We start from the raw sequence: 26,374 nt of genomic DNA, 5'->3' as shown, positions 1-26,374 counted from the left end.
GCTTTACAAGCTGCTAATAAAACAATTATAAATACACATTTTTTTTACCTGCAAAACACGGCATTTATTTATTTATTTCATTGTTTTTTAAGGTGAACTTCTATTGTTGGAGAATATTTCTCTGGCTGTCAGTTTGCATTTGTATCTTCTATGCTGGGAAAAGGTTTCTTTGAGTTGTGATGATTTGGTTTGTGATTCTGATGGGTCACCATTGTGAACTAACCATCCGTTTTACTCTTCTAGAAGATCAGGAAATATTCCCGGACACATTCCTTGCTGACTCCCCAACATTAATAAAAGGGGGCGTTCAGAAGAGGGCGACAGACCCCAGTGTAGCCGAAGGGATGATGGCGTGCCCCCTGTCTTCTCTGACAGCCAATGGTGAGTTCACATGGGGAATGCCCTTCATCACTGAGCTGACAACACTGTCTCTGCTGCACTGAAATCCCAAGCAGTGTTGTCAGCCCCGGCCAGTTCTTCTCTGTATTACTAATAGCGTGTTAGGAGGCCTGGATCCCAAATGGGAAAACAGATTTGATGAAGAGAGGCAGCTCTGTAATGTGGGGTATCCCTGAGGGTCCCCAGAAAAGTGTCCAAGGATGAGAGTGCCCCCGGATAGTGTACGTCCAGTAAATGTTTATCAAATGTTACTTCAACTTTAAAGGATAAATGTAAAGGTGTACAACCCCCCCTCCCATCCCCCGATACCTGCTGTACAACCCCCCTCCCATCCCCCGATACCTGCTGTACTTACCTTTGGGGTGGGAGCTGTCAGGGCTCCCACAGGTGACCCAGTAGTCCAGGGATTCTCTGGGCAGCACTTCCTGGAAGGAGCAGATGGATTCTGATTGCTCGGCGCTGTCACAGGGAGTCTATCTGGTCCGTCTTGTGAGCGCTGCACAGAAAAGAGCGGATATTTCACATTCCCTGACCACTGGACCTGCTGAAGAAACCCTGACAACTCAGGATGGCCAGAAGTAAGTACAGAGGGACCTGGGGGGGGGGGGGGGGGTACGGTTTTCATACACCCTCTGCACTGCGTTTGTATTGTGGAGCTCACGGTGAGCTGACTATCTTCTACACCCTCTGCTATGATATGTCCCCCCCCCCATGTATGTAGGATGGCATCGGTCTTGGGCAAGCGCCTGGTGCTAAAATCAGCGCCATCCATCAACTCTCATCCATTCTTCTTCAAAACATCACGGTCAGACAGCGGTGGGGGGGGGATAAAGGGGCGTGCTGTCAACCACGCTAGCCCCCAGTCTACAGCACATGTAATACATACATGCACTCTGTCACCTAGAGCTCAGGATGAAATACACATTATAGATTCTCCTTTGAAGCTGGACTCCAGGTATGAAAAGAACATCAATGAATCCTCATAATCTCCTGTACAGCAGAGCTCAGGCTGGGAGATGGAGGAGCATCAGAGGGAACCAATAGGAATAGATAGAATTTGTGGTGGTTTTTGCCCATGTGATTGGTTCTGGCCTCTTTCACATAACCGTTCCAATCAGGTCCACCTGTCAGTTTTTGGATTTGGCTAAACAGGCCAGACTTCCCTCCCCACCTCCATCAATGAGACTTCCCTCCCCACCTCCATCAATGAGACTTCCCTCCCCACTTCCATCAATGAGACTTTCCTCCTCACATCCACCAATGAGACTTCCCTCCCCACCTCCATCAATGAGACTTTCCTCCTCACATCCACCAATGAGCCCCCACTGGGTTGTTTTCTTTTTGTGCTAAAAAGATTGGGGAAAAAAAACCAAACCGTTTTCTTTGTTCTGTTATACAATTTTGCACATTCTCCTCCAGGTTGCTGATGCCTCTCCAGTCGCCGTCATCTCGTCCAGCGTGCCCGCCAGTACTGGGGTGCACTTACCTGCGGGCGCCGTAGTTACTTTGGCTCCGCCCCCAGACATCATCGGGATGAAGGACAGCGGAGGAGATGTAAGTCCCTGATTTCAGTCTTCTGCTTCATTCTGCCTCAAGTATTCAGGGAAAGGTTAAAGCTGTCACTTTGTAACAGGTTCTCTTTCTAGCCCCGCCTCCTCTGCGGCTCTTTTTGTATAAACGGTTTGGTTAGGAAGGGAAGGATTACCATACACTTACAGATCTAAAGCCAGCGAGTTATAGAGGAAATAATGCAGCATGCAGACCTTTTACTAAAGCGCAACTCCACCAAAAAGGGGAAATTCCGCTTTAAAGTGACATCAACCACTTGCCTACCGGGCACTTTTACCCCCTTCCTGCCCAGGCCAGATGTCACACTTTGAATAACAATCGCACGGTCATGCAACATTGCATCCAAACTAAATTTATATCTTTTTTTTTGACAAATAGAGCTTTTTTTTGCTATTTAATCATCACTGGGGGAAGGGGGGGGGGGAGGGGGGGTTATTTTGTGCTAAACAAAAGAAAGACCAAACATTATGAAAAAAATATATATTTTCTCTAAAGTTTTGTAAATAGGTGATGTTTCTCCTTCAATGATGTGTGCAGATGAGGCTGCACTGATGGGCACTGAGAGCCAGCACTGATGGGCATTGATTGGTGGGACTGATGGGCACTGACAGCCAGCACTGAGAAGGCACTGATAGTCAGCACTGATGGGTATTGATCAGGAGGCACTGTTGAGGCTGCACCAATATGCAGAACTGATAGACGGCACTGCTGGGCACTGATAGGTAGCACTGATGGGCACAGACAAGCGGCCCTGATGGGCATTTATTGGAGGGACTGATGGGTACTGACATCCAGCACTGAGGAGACACTGATAGTGAGCACTGATGGGTATTGATGAGGAGGCCGTGTTGAGGCTACACCAATATGATGCACTGATGGGACCTTAAATTCAACACTTATAAGCACTGATAGCGTGCACTGATGGCACCGATACAAAGCACTGATGGGGCTACACTGATAAGTGCCCTGATGATCAGTGTATTTGTCCCCTCTGAGAAATGCCGCTTCCCAGCTCTCCTCTCCTCATGTGCTGTGAGCGGGAGGAGAGGACTGCCGATATCCAGCATTTCTGATTTACACTGATCGGCTGTGATTGGGCACAGCTGACCACATGGTAAAAGGCTGCTCTGATTGGCCCTTTTCTTGGACATATGATCAGCTGTGGCTGAAGGAGACAGGGATCAAAGAATTCTATGTTTTATTGTATTTGCTTCTCACCTACAAATAAAAAAAAATATTTTTTCCATTTCTAATCCTATTATTGCCATTATTATTCGGATAATTATCATTATAAATATTTTTTCTATTATTAATATTATCACGCCAATACTAAGGAGGCGAAGCAGCCATCTTGGATATTGCGTTGGCTGGGAATCGAACCCAGGTCAGCTGCTTGGAAAGCGGCTATGCTAACCACTACACCACCAACACGAGGTTGCATGTTTTTAGAATGTGGGAGAAAACCGGAGTACCCGGAGGAAACCCACGCAGGCACAGGGAGAACATGCAAACTCCATGCAGATAGGGTCCTGGTCAGGATTTCAACCAAGGACCCCAGTGCTGCAAGGCTAACCAATAAGCCTCTGTGCTGCCCATATTTTGGCCTCTGATGTATAAGGCCCGCCCCCGCTGAGCGGGGTAAATCAGTGATGTCCAGTAGAGATTAGAGATGATGTCTTCAGCTGTACATTATTGGGTGGACGGGTTCGGGGATGTCGTCCATCTTATTTCCCACATGAGTGTCCTGTCTGTGAACATGAGGAGAACTCTTTGTGTGAGATGTTGGTCTGTGGAGCGGCCATGTGAAGAACGCTTCGTGCTCATGTCTTCTGATGGTGAAGGTCTCCTCTGTGCCCCCAACCTGACCCTTAGACAACCTCATATAGGACGTCGCTGGTAGTCAGAGTTCTCATTGGCCCCAGCAGAAAAGGCCTCAAGCTGGGATGACGACTCCTCCCACTTCTGAAGCCAAGAAGCGTTCCTGTCGTTTCTCTGAGACTTCAACCTCCAAGGCCAGACTTAAGCCAGGGGCCCAGTTCAGTCACAAGTCTGGGGCCCCTAATCCCCAAACCTACAGACAAGTTCAATGAAACGTCCTAAGGGGAAGCCGCTATTTCCCAACGTGGGGGGACATCCCAATATAGAGAGAACATTGTATATACAGATATGATGGGGGAGGGGTGACACCCCAATATAGAGAGAACATTGTATATACAGATATGATGGGGGAGGGGTGACACCCCAATATAGAGAGAACATTGTATATACAGATATGATGGGGGAGGGGTGACACCCCAATATAGAGAGAACATTGTATATACAGATATGATGGGGGAGGGGTTATACCCCAATATAGAGAGAACATTGTATATACAGATATGATGGGGGAGGGGTGACACCCCAATATAGAGAGAACATTGTATATATGTCTTCTGATGGTGGACGTCTCTTTGGTGCCTTCAGCCAGGTGCGATGTAACACACACGTCATCCCGCAATTCTCATGCGTCTTGCCATGCGACAATTGCAGCAACATCACACTGCATTCGGGGCGCCATGTTGATGGTGAACGTCTCTTTGGTGCCTCTTCAGACATCTCCATAAAGGACGTCACTGGCAGGAAGGGTTCTCATTGGCCCCAGCAGAGAAGGCCTCAAGCTGGAAAGACTCCTCCCACTTCGGAAGCCAATCAGAGTTCCTTTCTTTTCTCCCAAGCTTCATCCTCCAAGAGCAGACCTAAGCCAGGGGCCCAGTTCAGTCACAATCCTGGGGCCCCTAATCCCCAAACCTGCAGACTAGCCCTATAAAACCTCCTGAAGGGAAGCCCCCATTTCCTAAAGTGGGGGGACGTCTGTTGGCCTTTGGGGTCACCTGGTCAGCAGACATCTCAGAAGCTCAGGTAAGAGACGTGGTGTCCAGGGGCTACAGGCTAGAGGTCATCTCCCTGCCCCCACCCCGCTTCGTGTTGTCCAACCTGCCGGTGTCCCCGCAGGGACTAGCGGTCCTCCATGCTGCTCCTGCAGATCTGCTGACCCAAGGAGATCTCCCCATTGGACCAACAGCAGAAAGGTTTCCGGGTTTTTACTCCAACCGTTTCCTTGTTCTAAAGCCTCAAGGAGGACATAGGCTGCATTCACTGGGGGGATTAGGGGGCATACAGGGGATTCCTGGGGCTGGGATCACTGTGAACAGTGGGGGATGGGAAGTCTGTACAAAGCAATGACAGGCTGAGCCGGGACCATTCCCATGTATCCGCACATCCATCGGTCATCTGTGGTCAGGGAAGGATGAGCGATCCTGGCCCTAACCGTAGATGACCGATGGATGTGCGGATACATGGGAATGGTCGCGGCTCCTGTCAGCCTGTCATTGCTTTGTACAGACTTCCCATCCCCCACTGTTCACAGTGATCCCATCCGCAGGAATCCCCTGTATGCCCCTAATCCCCCGAGTGAATGCAGCCTATGTCCTCCTTGAGCTCGGGTTCACACCAATGAGGTGCGGGAAACGCTGCGAATCCTGTACGTTTCCCGCACCGCATTGCAATCGCATCACGTTCATGCGATCTGGTGCGGGAGTCAGTAATAAATTATTGACACCCGAAACAGATGGCAAGACGCGATGTGATTGCCAGAAATCACATGACATGGGTGAGAAGACCCATACCATGTGATTCAGGTGCGGATCTAAAGACAGTCCTGCACCTTTGTGGTGCGGATGCGATGTGATTTGAGCCATAGGAAGTGTATGGCCCAAATCGCAGCGCACAGACATGTGCATGGAATGCGCAGAGGAATGCGGTGTGATTCCTGTGCAGACTCCATGCAGTGTCCCGCACCACATAGTGTGAACCGGCTGGGAGGCTTTAGAACAGGGAAAAGGTTGGAGTAAGGCCCCGTGTTAAATATCGTGACACTTATATTATTTAAGTGTCTGTCTTTAGGCGTTTGAGGTAAAGTGTTCTAGTGCCAGGCTGATTTAAAACAGTGTGACTTTTATTTAACTCACACTTGGCATCAAAAATGAATACAAAAGATAAAATAAAATACAGAGTAAAATATAACAAAAGTTGTAGATTATGGAAAAAGAAATGAGCTTTGGAGAAATGTCTAATCTCTTGCCTGTTCTATGACAAGTGTTTCAGTCTCGGCAAGGAAGACAACAGGTGTATCAAGGCTTTGCAGGCCTTACCAGGAGACAAATATGTCAGTGCGTGTCAGCTGTATAATGTCTTGATGTATGAGTGTAATATTAATTTTTTAATATCCAAACTTTAATTCGGTCTTTAGTAGTTTTTGAAATATATGCTGGCAGAATATATATATATATATATTCCCTATTAATTGGATGTGAATGTGAGGTTTTGTATGTAAGTGGTCAGATGTGAATTATTTGTGTTTGAGTCTAGGTAATCAGTAGAGGTTTAAAGTTATGTTTTCTTTTAAAATACTCATGTAATGTATACCATACTGTGAATTCGTTTAATGAGTCTGAGAGTTTAAATTGTAGTCATAAATCATGGTTTTTGACAGCTGTATGTAATATAAGAACTTCAGAAACCTTTCTCATGGTCCATATGTCAATCATGATAATGACTTGGTGGTTTGAATGGGAACATCTGTTTCTATTCAAACTAGGAGTGATTTTGGGAGTAGTTTAGAAGCCCGCGAATTTGAAACAAAGCTTAATGGGAGGATCTAATTTCTCATGCATTTTAAGTATGCAGCTTTTCAAACTACGAGGCAGAAGCCTCTCAGATAGACGACACTTCACTTCATTCACTCACACACACAGAGACATTCTTTTCACACACTCTTACTCAAAGCACATGCTTGGACAAAGAACAAAATAATAGCACATGGTCATTTCTTAAACTAGGCCAAGAAAACTTCTATCTAAGCTATGCAAAGGAACTACATTATTTCCTAATATCCAAGGCAATTTATTCTTTATTTTTATTTTCTTGTAAGCTACATATATCTGAATTTACTGTTTTTTATTGACTTTGTATTTTTGGTGTGTGATCAAATAAAGTCACACTGCTCATACTGACCTGGTTTTCATAAGGATTTCTTCCCACAACCATCTACAAGAACCTAGAAATATTAATAGAGTTTTTTCATAACTCTGGAAATCTAACATTATTGGCGAGTGCCAGCCATTCGATTTTTCCACGTTTTTTCAATTTCTCCTCGCTTCGTCAGAGGGGATTGCGATGAACTATTTCTATTGATTAAGCTTCGGAAAGATTGCAGAACCTGGAACGGAAAACGTTGGTTGTGGAGATCTGAGGATTCAAGTGGTGACCAGAAAAGTCTCTAAGTCAGGACAAAAGAGGAAATTTACTACATTCGGTGAGTAGAAAAATGGAATTTATTGATTCATTAGCTAATGAAAGTAAATTGGAATTTCAAGGTTTAGCTAGCCATGCTTCTGATACTGGTTTATGGAAAGCTATGTATGATCAATGTATGCAGGCTAATGTTGATATTGATAGCTCTAGATTTACGTTTAATAAGATGAAAAGAAAATTGCGTAACATTGTGAAGCTAGTTAGAGTTTTCAATTCTATGGTGTTTGAATTGCCAGAGAAGAATGTGGTTTGTGTTGTTAAGACAGATAGCAAAAATGTCTTACAGAGTACAGACATGCAGGATACTGTTGAATCCAATTGTGCAAACTGTGAAACTTTTTGTACCTATATTGAACATCTTGAGCAAGAAATTGAATCTCAAAATGTTGCAATATTAAAAAATAAGCAAATAGCTGTGGTGTCAAAGAAAAAACAATCAGAAATGGCCCAAGCTTCATTTATTCCGGACTCACCCAGGGGTGATGAAGTAGGCAGTGAAGCTAATGTACAGAGAGAGAAATTACTTGCTAGAGCATCTAAGTTGAAGTTACAGATTCAGGATCAGTTAATGAAAATATTGAAGGATATACCAGCATATAACATGAGAGAAAATTCTTTCCATAATTCCGATGTTTTTGAGAATTTTTGTGATAGGTTTCAATTAACTGATGAGCAAAGAAATCGCATTTTTGGGTTGTGGATCCCCAGTTTTATGGCTCGTAGGTTAGTCAAGACTCCTTTCATGAATGAGGATGATATAGAAATTCATAGCAATGCTACTGATAGACTACGACAGTTATTACTGTTCACAACAGGAGAGGAGACACCTAGTTTGGAAATTTTAGACTCCTTAAGAGCTACTATTAATGATGATCCATATGATTTTAGGATTAGATTTTCTAAGGCATACAGGATGATTTTTAATTTACAAGATGAGACCCCTGCTATGGTCAAGGATTTTGTAAAAAAATTTAAGTACCTTGATCCAGCATCTTTATTGATTGCTAATGAAAAGGATAATTTGGATGACGCTGCCTATATTATTGACAAAATTAGAAGACAATTAAAGCTAAATAATGTAAGACCAAAAATTGCTTTAATTGAGAATAATTATCCTAAGACTGATAGTCAGGATAAATTCAAGACAGGAAATGCTGCCCCCCGCAGGAATGACAGAGTAAGACAAGGGAATCAAAGACCACTCACTTGTTACTATTGTGCAAAACCAGGGCATTTGAAATGGCAGTGTAGGAAGTTTTTGAAAGACATTCAGATGAGAAATTTGGGTAAAGAAAATGGACTTATTTCTCCTGAACCGTCAGCTCCAATTCGTTCACAGGAAGTTAAGTCATCTTCACCCTACGCTCCTCTGATCAGAGAGATTAGTGAAATGTCAATTAGTAATGGAGGAAATGTGAACAACTCACATTCATCCAGTACTTCAAGACAGCCATTATTACCTTCACCATGACTAGCAAAAGAAAAGGAAGTTGAACTCCATTGTCTGGAATATGTAGCTCCAATTTTCTTGGACAAGTGTGGCCGCCCTTATGTAAAAGCTAAAATTAATGGACAGAAATCTTCTATTTTATTGGATAGTGGAGCTCAAATAAGTGTTTTAGGCATGAAAATACCAATTCCATCTAATGCAACAGTATGCACAGTTGTAGGTTTCAATGGAAAAGGTGATGTTCAAGCTAAAAAATGTAAAAATGTGTCTTTTGAAATACCAGGATGTTCGCAAATGGAGATTGACTTTTGGTATTGTCAAGGATCAGAGAACATTATTGGTGCTGATGTTTTGTCTCAAAGAGGGTGGATACTTGATTTAGCCAATGGCATTGTTTGGCAGGGCTCTGCTAATCGTAAGCCTATGGTAATTGACCCAACAGATTATTGTGAAGTCGGTAGCATCTGTTTGACAGAAGCAATTGATGCTGATTATAAATGGCCAGATACTGGAGATAATCTGGAATTGAAACAGTTAGTACAACTACACAAAAAACTGTGGAGTCAAGGTAAAAATGAAGCTGGATTGTTCAAAAATATTGAAGTTAATATTCAAGGCAAAGACCATCCCCCATTAAAACAATACAAGTTGCCGCCAGAATCTGATGAACCTGTATCAGTAATCATACAAGAATTTTTGGAACAGGGTATCATCAGGAAAGCTAATTCAGTTACTAATAATCCTTTGTGGGTAGTGGCAAAGCGTGATGACCCTAGTGTATATAGATTATTGATAGATCTAAGAATGCTAAACAAATACACTCCAAGTTGTACACCCATTGTGGCAGAAACTCCAGACATCATGTCACAAATAAATGCCAATGCGAAAGTGTTCTCTGTTCTTGACATTGCAAATGGATTTTTTAGTATTAAATTGGCTGAGAGTTGCCAATACAAGTTTTCATTTGTCCACAAAAATGTGCAATATTGTCTCAAACGTCTTCCAAAAGGATATCATTCTGCTAAGTATATCTTACATCAGGCATTAGCAAATGTTTTGTCTAAATTTTCTAGACCTGATTGTTTAATTCAATATGTAGATGATATCTTGCTTATGACGAATTCTGAAACTGAACACAGGACTCTCTTAGCAGAATTGTTTACACTTCTGCAAGATGAAGGTCTCAAGCTGAATACACGCAAAGTTCAGCTCATGAAAAATGAAGTAAAATTTCTTGGAGTTCTGATTGGTCCAGGAAAGAGACAGCCTTTACAGGAAAGAATTGAGTCTATTGCGTCACTTCCTGTACCAACAACATTCAAAGCACTGAGACAGTTTTTGGGTTTGGTAAATTTCTCTAGAGATTTTATCGAATCATTTGCAGAAAAAGCCAAACCATTGTATGATTTGTTGAAGTACAATGAGGAAAATGTATTTGGTCCTTGGACAGAAATACAGCAAAAAGCTTTTGAGATGTTGAAAAATGATTTGCAAACAGCTCCAGCTTTGGCTACTGTTGATAAGCAAGCACCATTTGCTTTGCAAGTGCATGCTTCAGAAACTGCAATCTCAGCTGTCTTGATTCAGAAACAGGGAGGAGTCTGGAGAAGTCTTGGATACTTCTCACGTCTGCTTACCCCAGTAGAGAAAGGTTTTGATGATTGTGTCAGACAACTTGTGGGAGTACATTATGCAGTAAAAGCAACAGAGCATATTGTAGGATTCAACAAAATTATTCTACAAACTCCACATAGCACTTTGAAGTTTCTTTTTGAGAAAAATGTTCCTGGAGTTTCCAACCAAAGATTTTCTCAATGGTTGTTGGCTCTATCACCTAAGCAAATACAGGTTGAACATAATGCCAAGTATGTCCTACCTCAGTTGATGGAATACAACGGGTTAGAACATGAATGTTTATGTGAAGTCCAAGAAACTTCCTCTCCTCTTTTCCGTAGAGAGGCAGAGAAAATTGATGAACCTGTATTTGTTGAAGGTTCTAGATACTGTATGTCAGGTAATTATTACAGTGGATATTCAATTTGGTATCCAGAGCGTAATTATTCCATACAACACAAATTGCCAGGACATTTTTCAGCTCAAAGGGCAGAACTTGAAGCAGTAAAAACTGTGTTGACATTAGACAAGGAAGAGAACAGAAGTCCATTAGTGATCTACAGTGACAGTTCATATGTTGTACGTTCCCTGACAGATTATTTACCAATTTGGAAACGTAGAGGTTTTGTAGATGCATCTAACAAAGTCCTAGTGCACAAAGAGACACTTGAATCAATTTTTAAGCTAGCAGAGGAAAATCCTATTGCCTATGCAATTGTAAAAATTCCATCTCATAGGAAGGACAATGATGAGATGAGTGTAGGCAATAGAACAGCTGATCTCTTAGCAAAGGAAGCAGCTTTACACGGAGTACCAGTGATGCAGTCTGAACCAGTCTCAGTTAATGTTGTTAGGAAGACAGACACACAGATTCCCTCCTTTGCAGAAGAACAGAAAAGGGATCCATCTCTTTCTGCTTCTCAGGTTGATCCAAAATTTCCCTTTGTATGTGAATACGGAATTTTGTTTCATGACTTACACGGGTTTCTGCGTCCTGTTATACCGCAGCATCTACAGGTAGAATTTACAAAGTACAATCACGAAAGCCTAGGTCACATAGGTAAACAAAGATTGCTTGAAATACTCAAGGAAAAATTTTACTGGGACAAAATGGAAGAAACAGTAGACAGTGTAGTTCAATCTTGTCTAATCTGTGCTCAAGTGAATCCTCGACCAAAGGGTCAAAAACCTCCATTACAAAGAACTCCTCCAGCAGATGGACCATGGTCCACATTACAACTAGACTATATAGGACCGTTACCTACAGGTAAAAATGGGTACAGGTATGCTTTAGTTGTAGTTGATGTTTTTTCGAAATGGATTGAAATCTTGCCTGTTCGCAAAGATGATGCATTAACAACTGCTAAAATGCTAATTAATCATGTTTTTCCAGTCTGGGGTATACCAACAAACCTCAGTAGTGACAGAGGAACCCACTTCACAGGTAAAATAATGCAGGCAATGTGTAAAATCTTGGGTATACAACAGAGATTTCATGTGCCCTATCATCCACAATCTGCAGGTATTGTGGAAAGAATGAATAGGACTGTCAAATCAAGGATTGCAAAAATGTTATTGGACAGAGGAAATACTTGGGTTGATGCTGTACCATTGGTTCTGATGAGTGTCAGAAGTACAACATCTTCTGCAACACAGTATTCTCCTTTTGAGTTAATGACAGGAAGGAAAATGCGTATTGTTTTTCCCCATGAACCGTTCTTGTCAACGCCGCAAAAAGAGGCAATAGAAAAAACAAAGTGGTTACAGATGTTGCAAGACAATCTGAACACTATTGTACCACATGCAGCTACTCGCATGCAAAAAATGGTTCCTCCACATTCTTCTAAGTTCGAAAAAGGAGGACAAGTAATGGTAAAAACTTTCAGAAAAACTGGACCATGGCAAAGCAACTGGGAAGGTCCATTTGATATTTTGGATGTTCAAGGAGTAATGGTACAAGTGCAAAGACCTCTTAATTCAGTAAAAAATGCGCGCAGACAACAAACAATGTGGATGCACAGTGACCAATGCAAATTGTTTATACCGAGATAATGATACTGCATTTCTTTTGCAGACATGGATTTCAATAATCCGGAAGAAACAAAGCATCGCAGATTCCAAAGAAAAATAAACATTACAACAAAAGAACATAAGGAACATCAAAGCAGTAAAAAGAAAAGACTTATTACAGGATTGATTATTTTCTTAGTGACAATGACAATATTAGTAATCTACAACATAAACTTTTCCAGCAATGCAGAAGTTAACAAGACTGAAGCCCTACATAAGAAAGACACTACACTTATTAGGAACAAAAGATTTTTTCCTAAAGACAGTAACATTAATACAGCTGAAGACTTGCTAGGATATATGTGCATAGGTTATGGGAGAACTTGTTGTTCGGAATTGTATTTCGTTCATAATAATGATATTGAAGTTAGAGCTAAAATAGAGTCTAAATCAAAATTTGTTAAAATGCAAGGATTTTATAGGATCAATAACGAAACTAGTAACTTTGAATGTAATTTATCCGATATGGGATACTGGTTAATAGTTTTAAAGGGAAATGAACCTACTATTTGGTCAGGAGATATTTCCATAGACATGTTAAATACTGGAAATATAGGAAGTTCTAAAACAGATATTTGGTATCAATTACAAAGTTATTCACACTTTCTTGATCCTGAACATTTGAATATAAATGGTAATGAAAAAGAGGACATAGTGAAAATATGGGATTTCCAAGTGACAAGAGCTTTGGTTCAAACTAAAGTCAAAGTAATTGTTACTGTGGTAGATTTGATTGTCCCAGAGATAAAAATATCTCCTCAATCATTAAGACTTGTAGAAGGAAAGGATAATCTGAATTTGATGTGTAGTATACAAATACACCTACCTCAAAATTCATTATTAACTTGGAAAAGGAATGGTGAATTTTTGGGAAGTTTTCTTCATGATAAAACTGATGTTATCCATAAAAGTATTTTTGGTAATTTGAACTGGGATAATGATAACTTTGTGTATCATCAAAACACTATATCAATTAATGATACAGGTATATATGAATGCTGCATATCAATAGAAAATTATCCAAAGAAATGTGTAAATACAAATGTAATTGTACTATCCCCTAAAAGAACACAGTGTATGGATAAGAAATTTATTCCAGCCAGTCCCTTCCAAATTAACCATTTCCAGACCAGACGTCTGTTGAGAGAAGGAAAGTTTGTTATTATAGTGTGGAACTTTAACATTTCAGAATGGAAAATCTCAACAAGGTTTCCACAATGTAAAGAACATCTGGTTAACATGGAATTAGGTATTGAAAGATGGTTTGGTACTGATATTAGGAATCCTCACAGGAATAAACGTGGTATAGTTGAAGGTATTTTAGGAGGAATAGGTTCTATTGGTAGTATTACAAATAGCATGGACATTAGTACACTAAAGTCTGATCTCGAGACAGCCGGTTTAGTGGGAAGCAATAGTATTAAAGTACAAAGAAATTTGAATCAAATATTGGAAAATATGGTGATTAAAACAGCCAATATTATGGGTCCATCTATATTACACTTAGAGAATATTACTCTTAATTTAATGTCAAGTGAACAGCATTCCCATATAGCCAGAGCATGTTTAGAAATTCAGATGGAATATTCCACAAATTTTAAAATAATAGCTCAAGCTTTTCAAAGTGGAATAACTCCTATAGGTATTGTACAAAATTTACCAAGAGAGTATGTATATGCCATAAACCATACTGATCTGTGGGTAAATAAGTGGATTGGATGTTATCAGAACATATGTTATAGTTCTTCAATGATTCCTGTAGCAGGAAAAGAACAAATGTTGGTTCCCATCACTGTCTTGGGATTACCAGTTAGCAACACACAGTTACTATATTATCATCTGCAATATACAGATTTTGCATTTACTGATAATAATTTTGAGTTAGAACAATTAGATCTGTCTTCATGTTTACAATTTCAGTCTAAAGTGATTTGTCTACCTAATCAAGACAAAGGTATATTTCATTCTTGTTACCATAACCATACTCTATGTTCAGCAAGGATAGAAAAGGTTAAAACCATTTCTGAGTTAATTTCAATTGTAGATAAAAAGAAAGTTTGTTTTCAAGTTATGTCTGACTCAGAAAGGGTTCAATCCTTCTTCTCTTCTTGTACACATACAGAAAACTTAAGTCGAGGTTTGTTCTGTATAGAAGGAGATATTTCAGCAATAAGTGTTAATGGGATGAGAATGAATTTAACAAACATGCTTATGAAAAATATAAGTGCTCTTCCCATACAGTACAATATATCTCAAGTGGATGAATTCCCATGGAGAGATTGGGCAAATGTTATTCAAAAAGATGAAGGTTTACTGATAGCATTATCAGATGAACTTCAAAAAGCAGAAATATTATTTAAACATGAACAAGGGAGTTTAAAAGATATAGAACATGAATGGTCTCAATTTTCAGGTCATTCTTGGTGGTCAAAATTTAAACGTACTGTATCAATGTTGGGAAAAACTTCAATTGCATCTGCAGCAGGAAATATTTTATTACATCCTGTAATAATTATTTTTATTATTATCATATTATGTATTATATTTCAATTATGTTTGATGTGTAAAATGAACAGTTTTTATAAGCGAATTAGAAGTGAAATTAGGAAAGGAGATAATCTATTACAAGATATACTTCAGAGGAAACTACTTTCTGGTTATGCTGACTCAGTTACAAATAATGATACATTTGAGATTACTAAATCAAAACCTGAGTGTTTGTGATATAAATGATGTGTGCTTGTTATAAATTAATATGAATTTCATATTTCAGAGGGGAATGTAATATTAATTTTTTAATATCCAAACTTTAATTCGGTCTTTAGTAGTTTTTGAAATATATGCTGGCAGAATATATATATATATATATTCCCTATTAATTGGATGTGAATGTGAGGTTTTGTATGTAAGTGGTCAGATGTGAATTATTTGTGTTTGAGTCTAGGTAATCAGTAGAGGTTTAAAGTTATGTTTTCTTTTAAAATACTCATGTAATGTATACCATACTGTGAATTCGTTTAATGAGTCTGAGAGTTTAAATTGTAGTCATAAATCATGGTTTTTGACAGCTGTATGTAATATAAGAACTTCAGAAACCTTTCTCATGGTCCATATGTCAATCATGATAATGACTTGGTGGTTTGAATGGGAACATCTGTTTCTATTCAAACTAGGAGTGATTTTGGGAGTAGTTTAGAAGCCCGCGAATTTGAAACAAAGCTTAATGGGAGGATCTAATTTCTCATGCATTTTAAGTATGCAGCTTTTCAAACTAGGAGGCAGAAGCCTCTCAGATAGACGACACTTCACTTCATTCACTCACACACACAGAGACATTCTTTTCACACACTCTTACTCAAAGCACATGCTTGGACAAAGAACAAAAGAATAGCACATGGTCATTTCTTAAACTAGGCCAAGAAAACTTCTATCTAAGCTATGCAAAGGAACTACATTATTTCCTAATATCCAAGGCAATTTATTCTTTATTTTTATTTTCTTGTAAGCTACATATATCTGAATTTACTGTTTTTTATTGACTTTGTATTTTTGGTGTGTGATCAAATAAAGTCACACTGCTCATACTGACCTGGTTTTCATAAGGATTTCTTCCCACAACCATCTACAAGAACCTAGAAATATTAATAGAGTTTTTTCATAACTCTGGAAATCTAACAATGAGTGTGAGTGAGTGTATGTGTCTCTCTATCTCTAAGGCACATCTTATATATATTTTACCAGACCAACCCACTAAACAGTTATTTCCTAATTCAGTGTGAGCTAAATAAGTAAAACCCTTATTTGTGCTTCTTCTAAACTTATACTCTTAGGGGTTTATTTACTAAAGCTGGAGAGTCCAAAATCAGACTCCCTTCTGCATAGAAACCAATCAGCTTCCAGGTTTCATTGCCAAAGCTTCATTGAACAAGCTGAGGTTAGAAGCTGATTGGTTTCTATGCAGAAGGGAGTCTGATTTTGGACTCTCCAGCTTTAGTAAATAAACCCCACAGTGTCCATATATGTAAGCCTTCTAAACTATACTTAGTATGACGTTATTTGAAAACCTCTTAGAAGACAGAAATACATGATACTGTAATATAATATACACAATGGCTTCACATATCTTTAGCAAGGGACAATGTTCACATAAATGCATATAACCAACTATAATTGATACTAAACTTATCACACACTATTCCTAACTAATAAATTGATTATATGAAATAATTATCCAACTAACTATATTATGGATTAGACATGATTTTCTTTATAAAAGACATATCCTTTCTTTGTTCTACTACATATCAATATCTTTTTACATTCCAATTGCTATTCTTAAAACTAAGCTTATGACCTGCTGACCTCTTAGACATGAATATACCATGGTTCATCTTTAACACCTGTTTTCCAAAGCTTCATTCACACGCAAAGTTAAAATTACTTCTCAATGACTTTTGCTGTCATTTTGAAAGATATGAGACGTCTGTTTTATGGTGAATTAATTTCTACAATATTCCCCCTAAATATAATTTATCATATAATATTATATATACATTCATACTTCATTCATGGCCCAACTATACGCGCTCTGAATCAGTTGTTCCAGATGCACCATTTTCTATAACCAGGTCAGTTAGGTCAGAGGTAACCTTCCTTCTAATAATACCTGACAGGATTTTTTCACCTTCTTTCATTTGTTTCTTAATCAATTTGTAAAATTGTTTCATTCTAATCATAATACATATTTGAAATAAAATACATAAAATCATAATAATAAATATAATAATTAATGGGTGTAATAATATATTTCCGACAGCTGCTGTTACTGAAGTTTTTCCCCACATTGATACAGTATTTTTAAATTTTGACCACCATGAACGACCTGAAAATTCAGACCAATCATGTTCTATCTCTAGTAGCTTTCCTTGTTCATGCTTAAATATTATTTCTGCTTTCTGAAGTTCTTCAGACAAAGCAATTAATAATCCCTTATCCTTTTGTATGATCTCTGCCCATTCCTTCCATGGAAACTCATCTACTTGAGATATATTATATTGTATAGATAGAACACTCACATTTTTCGTAAGTATATTAGTTAAATTTACTCTAATTTCATTTAAACTAATTCCTGTAAGATCTCCTTCTATACAATACAAGCCTCGACTCAGGATATCTGTATGTGTGCAGGATAGGAAGAAAGCTTTCACTGTTTCAGTGTCTGTCATGACTTGAAAACAGACTTTCCTTTTTCCTACAACAGTGACTAGGTCAAATGAAGTTTTTACTTTTTCTATTCTTGCTGTACATAATGAATGATTATGAAAACAAGAGTGAAAAATACTTTTGTCCTGATTAGGCAAACATATTATTTTTGATTGAAAATGTAAACAAGAAGATAAATCTAGTTGTTCTGGTTCAGATGTATTAGTATCCAAAGCAAAATCTACAAATTGTAATTGATAATATAACAACTGGGTATTACTAACTGGCAATCCTAAGACTGTAACTGGAATTAACATTTGTTCTTTCCCAGCAATGGGAATCATTGAGGTACCATAGCATTCATGTTGATTACATCCTACCCATTTATTTACCCATAAATCTGTATGATTTTTTGCAAATACATATTCATTAGGTAAACTTTGCAAAAGACTTAGAGGAGTTATGCCACTTTGGAATGCTTGTGCAATTATTTTAAAATTGGTAGAATACTCTGTCTGTATTTCTAGACATGTTCTGGCTATGTGGGAATGTTGTTCTCTGTCCATTAAATTCAAAGTAACATCTTGTAAGTGGACTACAGCTGGGCCTATAACCGTAGCTGTCTTCATTAACATATTTTCTAATATTTGATTTACATTTCTTTGAACTTTAATACTTTTACTACCCACTAAGCCCGCTGTTTCCAGATCAGACTGTAATGTATTAATATCCATACTATTGGTAATACTTCCAATAGTACCAATTCCACCTAAAATTCCTTCTATGATACCTCGTTTATTCCTGTTGTTATTTTTATTATTAGCTCCAAACCATTTATCCATACCCAATTCCATATTAATTAAGTATTCTTGACATTGAGGATACTTTGATGAAATTTTCCATTCAGAAACATTAAATTTCCAAAGTATAATCACAAAATGTCCTTCTCTTAAGAGATGTCTGGGTTGGAAATGATTAATTTGAAATGGACTAGAAGGAATAAATTTTTCATCAATACACTTAATGTTCCTAGGAGATGAAATTATAACATTTGCAGTATCACATTTCATTGGATTATTTTCTAATGATATGCAACATTCATATATGCCTCTGTCATTAAGATTTGGACTACTGTGTTGATAAATAAAGTTATTGTTAGTCCAATCTACATTTCCAAGATTACTCTTACGAATTATATTAGTAGAGCTATGGAAAAGACTGCCCAAAAATTCACCATTTCTTTTCCAAGTTAATAGGGAATTTTGAGGTAAATATATTTGTGTAGTACATATCAAATTTAAATCATCCTTTCCTTCAATAATTTTAACAGCTTGAGGAGATACTTTTATATCTGGAATAATCAAGTCTACAATTGAAATAGTTACTCTCACTTTAACGTGAGCTGAACCTCTTGTTATTTGAAAATCCCATACTCTAATTACATCTCCTTCTTCATCTCCTGTAATCTTTAAGTGTTCAGGATCCATAAACTGTAAATAATATTGGGTCAAAAACCAAATATCTGTTTTGGATCCTCCTACAGAAGAAGAACCTACTCTATCTCCAGTTACATCGCCAGTCCAAATTGTAGACTCATTTCCTTTTAAAACTATGGACCAGAAGCCCATCTCAGTTAAATTACATTCATATGTACCAGTTTTATTATTATGTACATATGATCCTTGCATTTTTGTAAACTTTGTTTTAGATTCTATTCTAGCTTGTATTTCAATAGAGTTACTATGAAGAAAATAAAACTGCATACAACAAGTAGCTCCATGACCTATACAAGCAAGTCCATACAAGTCTACGGCTGTGTCAATGTCACTGTATCTTGGAAAATGTCTCTTGTTTCTGGATAAAGGCAATTCTCTTTTATGCAGGGTCTCAGACTTGATCTTCTCTGCTGGGCTGGAAAAAGTCATATAAGTTTTTAGGAATAAAAATGTCATTAATGAGAAAAGGAGTCCTGTGATGACGAATTTTCTCCTTTTAATGTTCTTTCTTTCTTTCCACTTTTCTGATGTTGTCAGTATTTCTTTTTGGAGTTTGATGTTCCTCCATATTTGATTATCAGATGTCATTTCTGCAAAAGAAACGCAGTATCATTATCTTGGCATAAACAGCTTGCATTGATCAGTGTGAACCCATATTTTTTGTTGTCTCCGTGCATTTTTAACAGAATTGAGAGGTCTTTGGACTTGTATCATTACACCACGTGTGTCCAAAATTTCAAAAGGACCTTCCCAATTACTTTGCCATGGCCCACTTTTTCTAAATGTTTTATTCATGACTTGTCCACCTTTCTCAAATTTTGAGGAGTGTGGAGGGATCATTTTCTGCATGTGAGTAGCTGCATGTGGCAAAATGGCATTTAGATTGTCTTGCAACATCTGTAACCATTTGGTTTTCTCAATTGCTTCTTTCTGCGGAGTTGACAAAAAACACGGTTCATGTGGAAAAACAAGCGGCATTTTTCTAACTGTCATCAGTTCAAATGGACTGTATTGTGTAGATGAAGATGTTGTACTTCTGATACTCATCAGAACAAAAGGCACGGCATCTACCCATGTATGTCCTTTGTCTAACAACATTTTAGCAATTCTGGATTTGATAGTCCTGTTCATTCTTTCCACAATACCTGCAGATTGCGGATGGTATGGAACATGAAATCTTTGCTGGATTCCCAAAATTTTACACATTGCCTGCATTACTTTACCTGTGAAATGAGTTCCTCGATCTGAACTGATGTCAATTGGGATCCCCCAAGTAGGAAAAACATGATTAATTAACATTCTTGCAGTTGTTAGTGCATCGTCTGTGCGTACAGGTAAAATCTCAACCCATTTTGAGAAAACATCAACAATTATGAGAGCATATTTGAAACCATTTTTTCCTGTTGGTAATGGTCCTATATAGTCAAGTTGTAATGTGGACCATGGACCATTAGCTGGAGGAGTTCTTTGTAAAGGAGGTTTCTGTCCTTTTGGCCTGGGGTTCACTTGAGCACAAATAAGACAAGATTGAATTACATTGTCTGCAGTCTCATCCATTTTTTCCCAGAAAAATTTCTCTTTGAGAATCTCTAACAATCTCTGTTTACCTACATGGCCTAAACTTTCATGATTGTATTTTGTGAACTCCACTTGTAAATGTTTTGGTATGACAGGACGCAGAACCCCGTTACAGTCATGAAACAAAATCTCGTTTTCAAAAACAAAGGAAGATTCTGTATCAACCTGAGAAGCAGAAAGGGACGGGTCCTTTTTCTGTTCTTCTGCAAATGAGGGGATCTGTGTATCTGTTTTTCTGACTGTGTTTACTGAAACTACTTCAGATGGAGTCTCTGACTGTTCATTAACAGCTGCTTCTTTTGCTAATGTGTCAGCTATCATATTTCCTATGCTCAGTTCATCATTGTCTTTCCTATGCGCTGGTACTTTAACAATTGCATAGGCACAAGGGTTTATCCCTGCTAGTGCAAAAATTGACTCTAGTATCTCTCTGTGTGCTAAAGCTTTGTTTGAAGCATCTACAAAACCTCGTCTTTTCCAAATTGGAAGATAATCAGTAAGAGAACGCACAACATATGAACTGTCACTATAAATCACTAGTGGACCTTGGTTCTCTTCTTTGTCTACAGTTAACACTGTCTCAATGGCTATCAGTTCTGCTTTTTGTGCTGAAAAGTGTCCTGGAAGTCTGTGTTGTATGGCATATCCTCTCTTTGGAAACCAGATTGCATAACCTGAAAAATACTCCCCTGAGACACAATAACGTGAACCATCCACAAACACAGGTTCATCAGTCTTCTCTGCTTCTCTGCGAAACAGAGGAGAGTGAGTGTCTTGGACTTCACATGAACACTCATGTTCTGATCCATTATATTCCATCAATTGAGGGAGTACATATTTGGCATTATGTTCAACCTGGATCTGTTTGGGTGATAAAGCCAACAACCATTGTGAAAATCTTTGATTGGAAACACCTGGGATGTTTTTTTCAAGGAGAAATTTCAGGGTGGAATGAGGTGTTTGTAAGATAATTTTGTTGAATCCTACAATGTGCTCAGTTGCTTTTACTGCATAGTGAACTCCTACCAATTTAACACATGTGTCAAAACCTTTCTCAACAGGTGTTAAAAGCCTAGAGAAATATGCTAGGATCCTCCAATTTCCTCCTTGTAGCTGAAGCAACACCGAAGAAATAGCAGTTTCAGATGTATGCACCTGCAAAGCAAACGGTGCTTGCTTTTCTACTGTAGTTAGGGCTGGTGCTGTCTGCAAATCTTTTTTCAAAGATTCAAAGGCCTTTTGCTGAACTTCTGTCCAAGGACCAAAACCATTTTCCTCATTATTCTTTAGAAGTTCATACAGAGGTTTTGCTTTATCAGCAAATGACTCAATGAACTCTCTAGAAAAATTCACTAATCCTAGGAATTGTCTTAGTGCTTTGAATGTTGTTGGTACAGGAAGTGCAGCAATAGCATTAACCCTTTCTTGCAAAGGTTGGCATTTACCCGGACTGATCTGAATGCCGAGAAACTTGACCTCGCTTTTCATGAGCTGAACCTTACGAGTATTCAGCTTGAGACCTGCATCTTGCAGCAGATCAAACAATTCTGCCAAAAGGGTTAAATGTTCTTGGTTATTTTCTGTTGATAACAAGATATCGTTCACATATTGTAGGATACAATCTGGCCTAGAAAATTTGGATAGGACTTCCGCTAAAGCTTGATGAAATTCGCTAGGACTCAAATGGAGGCCTTGCGGAAGACGATTAAAGGTATACTGAGAATTTGCGAAGGAGAAGGCAAATTTATATTGACAGCTTTTAGATAAAGAGATTGAGAAAAATCCATTTGCAATGTCAATCACAGAGAACACTTTTGCTTTTGCATCAATTCGGGACATTATATCTGGTGTATCTGCCACTATTGGAGCGCAGCTTGGGGTATATTTATTCAGCATTCTGAGATCTACCAGAAGCCTGAATGATTTAGGGTCATCACGTTTAGGTACTACCCATAATGGATTGTTTGTTACAGAATTTGTTTTTCTGATAATACCTTGTTGCAGAAGCTCCTGTATGACTATTGATACTGGTTCAATAGATTCTGGTGGCAATTTGTATTGCTTCTGTGGGGGCGGATCCTTGCCTTGCACGTCTACTTCTATGTCTTTAAATAGACCGGCCTCATTTTTGCCTTGGCTCCAAAGATTTTTGTATGATTTGACCAATTGTTCTAATTGTTGATTGTCACCACTATCTGGCCATTTATGGTCTGCAGCAAGCACTTCTGTTAAACAGATGCTGCCGACCTCACAGTAATCTGCTGGGTCAATTACCACAGGCTTACGATTAATGGAACCTTTCCATACAATGCCATTACCAAGATCAATTATCCAACCTCTTCGTTGAAGGATATCTGTCCCAATGATATCAGTATCCAAATAATCAGGGATTTCAAATGAAACATTTTTACACATTGAAGCTTTCGAGTTACCTGATCCGTTAAATCCAACAACTGTACATACTGTTGCATCTGTCAAAAGAGGTAATCTTACACCAGTAATAGAAATTTCAGCACCTGTATCGATTAGAAACTTGAGCTTTTGTCCATTCAATTTTGCTTTAATGTAAGGGCGTCCACATTTATCTAGACATATTGGTGTTACATATTCTAGATGATGAGATTTTATTTCCTTTTTATTGTCTAGTCATTGAGTAGGCAATAATGGAGCTGAATTAACAGTGGTTGACTGCAAGTTCTTTTCAGTCAAACCGCTGCTGACCGATAACTCTCTGATTTGTTTTATCAGAGGAGCATAGGGAGAAGAAGATTGAGTTTCCTTCTGACTAGGAGGAGCAGATGGTTCAAGAGAAATAAGTCCATTTTCTTTACCTAAATTTCTTGAATCCTTTATCTGCATATCCTTTAAGAATTTTTTACACTTCCATTTTAAATGTCCAGGCTTTTGACAGTAGTAACAAGTTATTGGCTCTCTCTGTCTCACCTGCTTGTATCTGTCACTTTTACTAAGAGCAGTCATTCCTGTCTTAGCTGTAGTTTGACCGTTCCTATTTAAAGTGTCATTTTGAACTAGAGCTATCTTAGACTTGAGATAGTTCTGTTTCATTTGTCTTCTGATTTTATCAATGAATGAACAAGCATCTGTAATCGAAGTTTTATCTTACACAATGGCCAAAGAAGTTGGATCAAGATATTTAAATTTTTTTACAAATGCTTTTATCATACCTGTATCGTTTTCATCATCTACGCCCAAGACCATTTTGTATGCCTTTGTGAATTTAATTTTAAATTCATAAGGGTCCTCTCTAACTGAAGTCTGTAATGAGTCTAGTACTTCTAAAGAAGGTACTTCCTCACCTGTGGTACATAACAACAATTGTCGTAATCTGTCTGATGCGTCACTATGTATCTCCTGTCCGTCATCGTCAATAACAGGTGATTGCACAAGTCGTCTAGCAAAATGAGCTGGGATCCAAAGATAATAGATACGGTTACGCTGTTCGTCAGTCAAGTGATAACGATCTGTATAAGACTCGAAGATGTCCGCATTATAAAAGGCATCGACCTTTGAGTCATACGCTGGAATATCTTTTAAAATTTTAATTAATTGATCATGAATTTGTAACTTTAATTTAGCTGCACGGTCTAGTAGTTTTTTCTTTCTAACTTCGGCTTCGTCATTTGCGTCATCTTCCCCCATTTCAGGAATGCAGGAAGCTTGAGGCTTTGACTGTTTAGAATCAGTCTTTTTACCACCTTTTGTTAATACAGCAACCTCTTTTCTGTCATTCTGCAGTCTTAACAAAAGATTTGTTTTAGAATCAATTTGCTCCTCAAGATTTTCTATGTAGTTACAAAGTATGTCACAATTTGGACAATTAAGAGGATCTTGAGACAAATTTTCATGCATTTCTGTGTTCTGTACAGTGCTACATTCTGTGTGCTTTAGTGTAGAAACACTTTTAGCAGGTAAGTCAATATTCAAAATCATTTTGTTGAATATTCTTACCAACTTTAAGATATTAGATATCTTCTTATGCTGTTTGTTTACAGTAAATCTAGATTTATCTATCTGAACATTGGCCTGTAAACATTCCTTGTACATGTACTGCCATAATTTACCATCATCAGGATATAAAGAAACATCCTTAAACTCTAACTTGCTTTCTATAGCTAGTTTATCAATAAATTCCATAACTTTTACTCACCGTAATCAGATGATTTTCTTTTTTGCAGCCGGTGGCTCAGTCACTGGACCTCTCGTCCACGTCTGACGAAACACAAACGCCTTCACTTCTAGGTTCTTTGCACCGTGCTTTTCCAAGACTTGATCAGTCTGTGCTCTCTCCCCCTTTATCAAGGAATGAAAAACCCGGAAAAACGGTGGCGGAGGCTGGCTTAGCCAAATGTTAAATATCGTGACACTTATATTATTTAAGTGTCTGTCTTTAGGCGTTTGAGGTAAAGTGTTCTAGTGCCAGGCTGATTTAAAACAGTGTGACTTTTATTTAATGCACACTTGGCATCAAAAATGAATACAAAAGAAAAAATAAAATACAGAGTAAAATATAACAAAAGTTGTAGATTATGGAAAAGAAATGAGCTTTGGAGAAATGTCTAATCTCTTGCCTGTTCTATGACAAGTGTTTCAGTCTCGGCAAGGAAGACAACAGGTGTATCAAGGCTTTGCAGGCCTTACCAGGAGACAGATATGTCAGTGCGTGTCAGCTGTATAATGTCTTGATGTATGAGTGTGAGTGAGTGTATGTGTCTCTCTATCTCTAAGGCACATCTTATATATATTTTACCAGACCAACCCACTAAACAGTTATTTCCTAATTCAGTGTGAGCTAAATAAGTAAAACCCTTATTTGTGCTTCTTCTAAACATATACTCTTAGTGTCCATATATGTAAACCTTCTAAACTATACTTAGTATGACGTTATTTGCAAACCTCTTAGACGACAGAAATACATGATACTGTTATCTGATACAATGGCTTCACATATCTTTAGAAAGGACAATGATCACATAAATGCATATAACCAACAATAATTGATACTAAACTTATCACACACTATTCCTAACTAATAAATTGATTATATGAAATAATTATCCAACTAACTATATTATGGATTAGACATGATTTTCTTCATAAAAGATATATCCTTTCTTTGCTTTACTACATACCAATATCTTTTTACATTCCAGTTTCTATTCTTAAGAGAAGCTTATGACCTGCTGACCTCTTAGACATGAATATACCATGGTTCATCTTTAATACCTGTTTTCCAAAGCTTCATTCACACGCTAAGTTAAAATTACTTCTCAATGACTTTTGCTGTCATTTTGAAAGATATGAGACGTCTGTTTTAAGCTACATTAATTTCTACAGTGATGTTTCTCCTTCAATGATGTGTGCAGATGAGGCTGCACTGATTGGCACTGAGAGCCAGCACTGATGGGCATTGATTGGTGGGACTGATGGGCACTGACAGCCAGCACTGAGAAGGCACTGATAGTCAGCACTGATGGGTATTGATCAGGAGGCACTGTTGAGGCTGCACCAATATGCAGAACTGATAGACGGCACTGCTGGGCACTGATAGGTAGCACTGATGGGCACAGACAAGCGGCCCTGATGGGCATTTATTGGAGGGACTGATGGGTACTGACATCCAGCA

The 26,374-nt window shown here is 38.3% G+C and overlaps 2 protein-coding genes across 2 annotated transcripts; one reads left to right on the top strand and one right to left on the bottom strand.

Moving 5' to 3' along the window:
• Nucleotides 1–6,217: 6,217 nt before the first annotated feature.
• Nucleotides 6,218–16,042, top strand: LOC149435951 (uncharacterized). The gene is made up of 2 exons (XM_089662225.1): nucleotides 6,218–7,321; nucleotides 12,459–16,042. Exon 2 carries the CDS (start codon nucleotides 12,461–12,463, stop codon nucleotides 15,176–15,178), a length of 2,718 nt encoding a protein of 905 aa, XP_089518351.1. The 5' UTR covers nucleotides 6,218–7,321; nucleotides 12,459–12,460; the 3' UTR covers nucleotides 15,179–16,042.
• Nucleotides 16,043–16,138: 96 nt separating this feature from the next.
• Nucleotides 16,139–24,999, bottom strand: LOC149435950 (uncharacterized). The gene is made up of 2 exons (XM_089662226.1): nucleotides 24,899–24,999; nucleotides 16,139–19,742 (listed from the first exon to the last, which is right to left on the bottom strand). The coding sequence occupies exon 2, from the start codon at nucleotides 19,738–19,740 to the stop codon at nucleotides 17,032–17,034; it is 2,709 nt and encodes a 902-aa protein (XP_089518352.1). The 5' UTR covers nucleotides 19,741–19,742; nucleotides 24,899–24,999; the 3' UTR covers nucleotides 16,139–17,031.
• Nucleotides 25,000–26,374: the final 1,375 nt, after the last annotated feature.

This window comes from Staurois parvus, unplaced genomic scaffold (assembly GCF_062004578.1).
Source record: "Staurois parvus isolate SC_StPar_1 unplaced genomic scaffold, SC_StPar_1.0 ptg001444l, whole genome shotgun sequence".
In the NCBI taxonomy this organism is placed as follows: domain Eukaryota; kingdom Metazoa; phylum Chordata; class Amphibia; order Anura; family Ranidae; genus Staurois; species Staurois parvus.
The sequence above is the reverse complement of the archived record's forward strand: the minus strand, read 5'-3'. Positions and strand labels throughout refer to the sequence as shown.

Excerpts from the sequence above, each read along its gene's own strand:
- LOC149435951 (XM_089662225.1), top strand. The coding sequence starts at position 12,461 with ATGGATTTCAATAATCCGGAAGAAACAAAGCATCGCAGATTCCAAAGA.
- LOC149435950 (XM_089662226.1), bottom strand. The coding sequence starts at position 19,740 with ATGACATCTGATAATCAAATATGGAGGAACATCAAACTCCAAAAAGAA.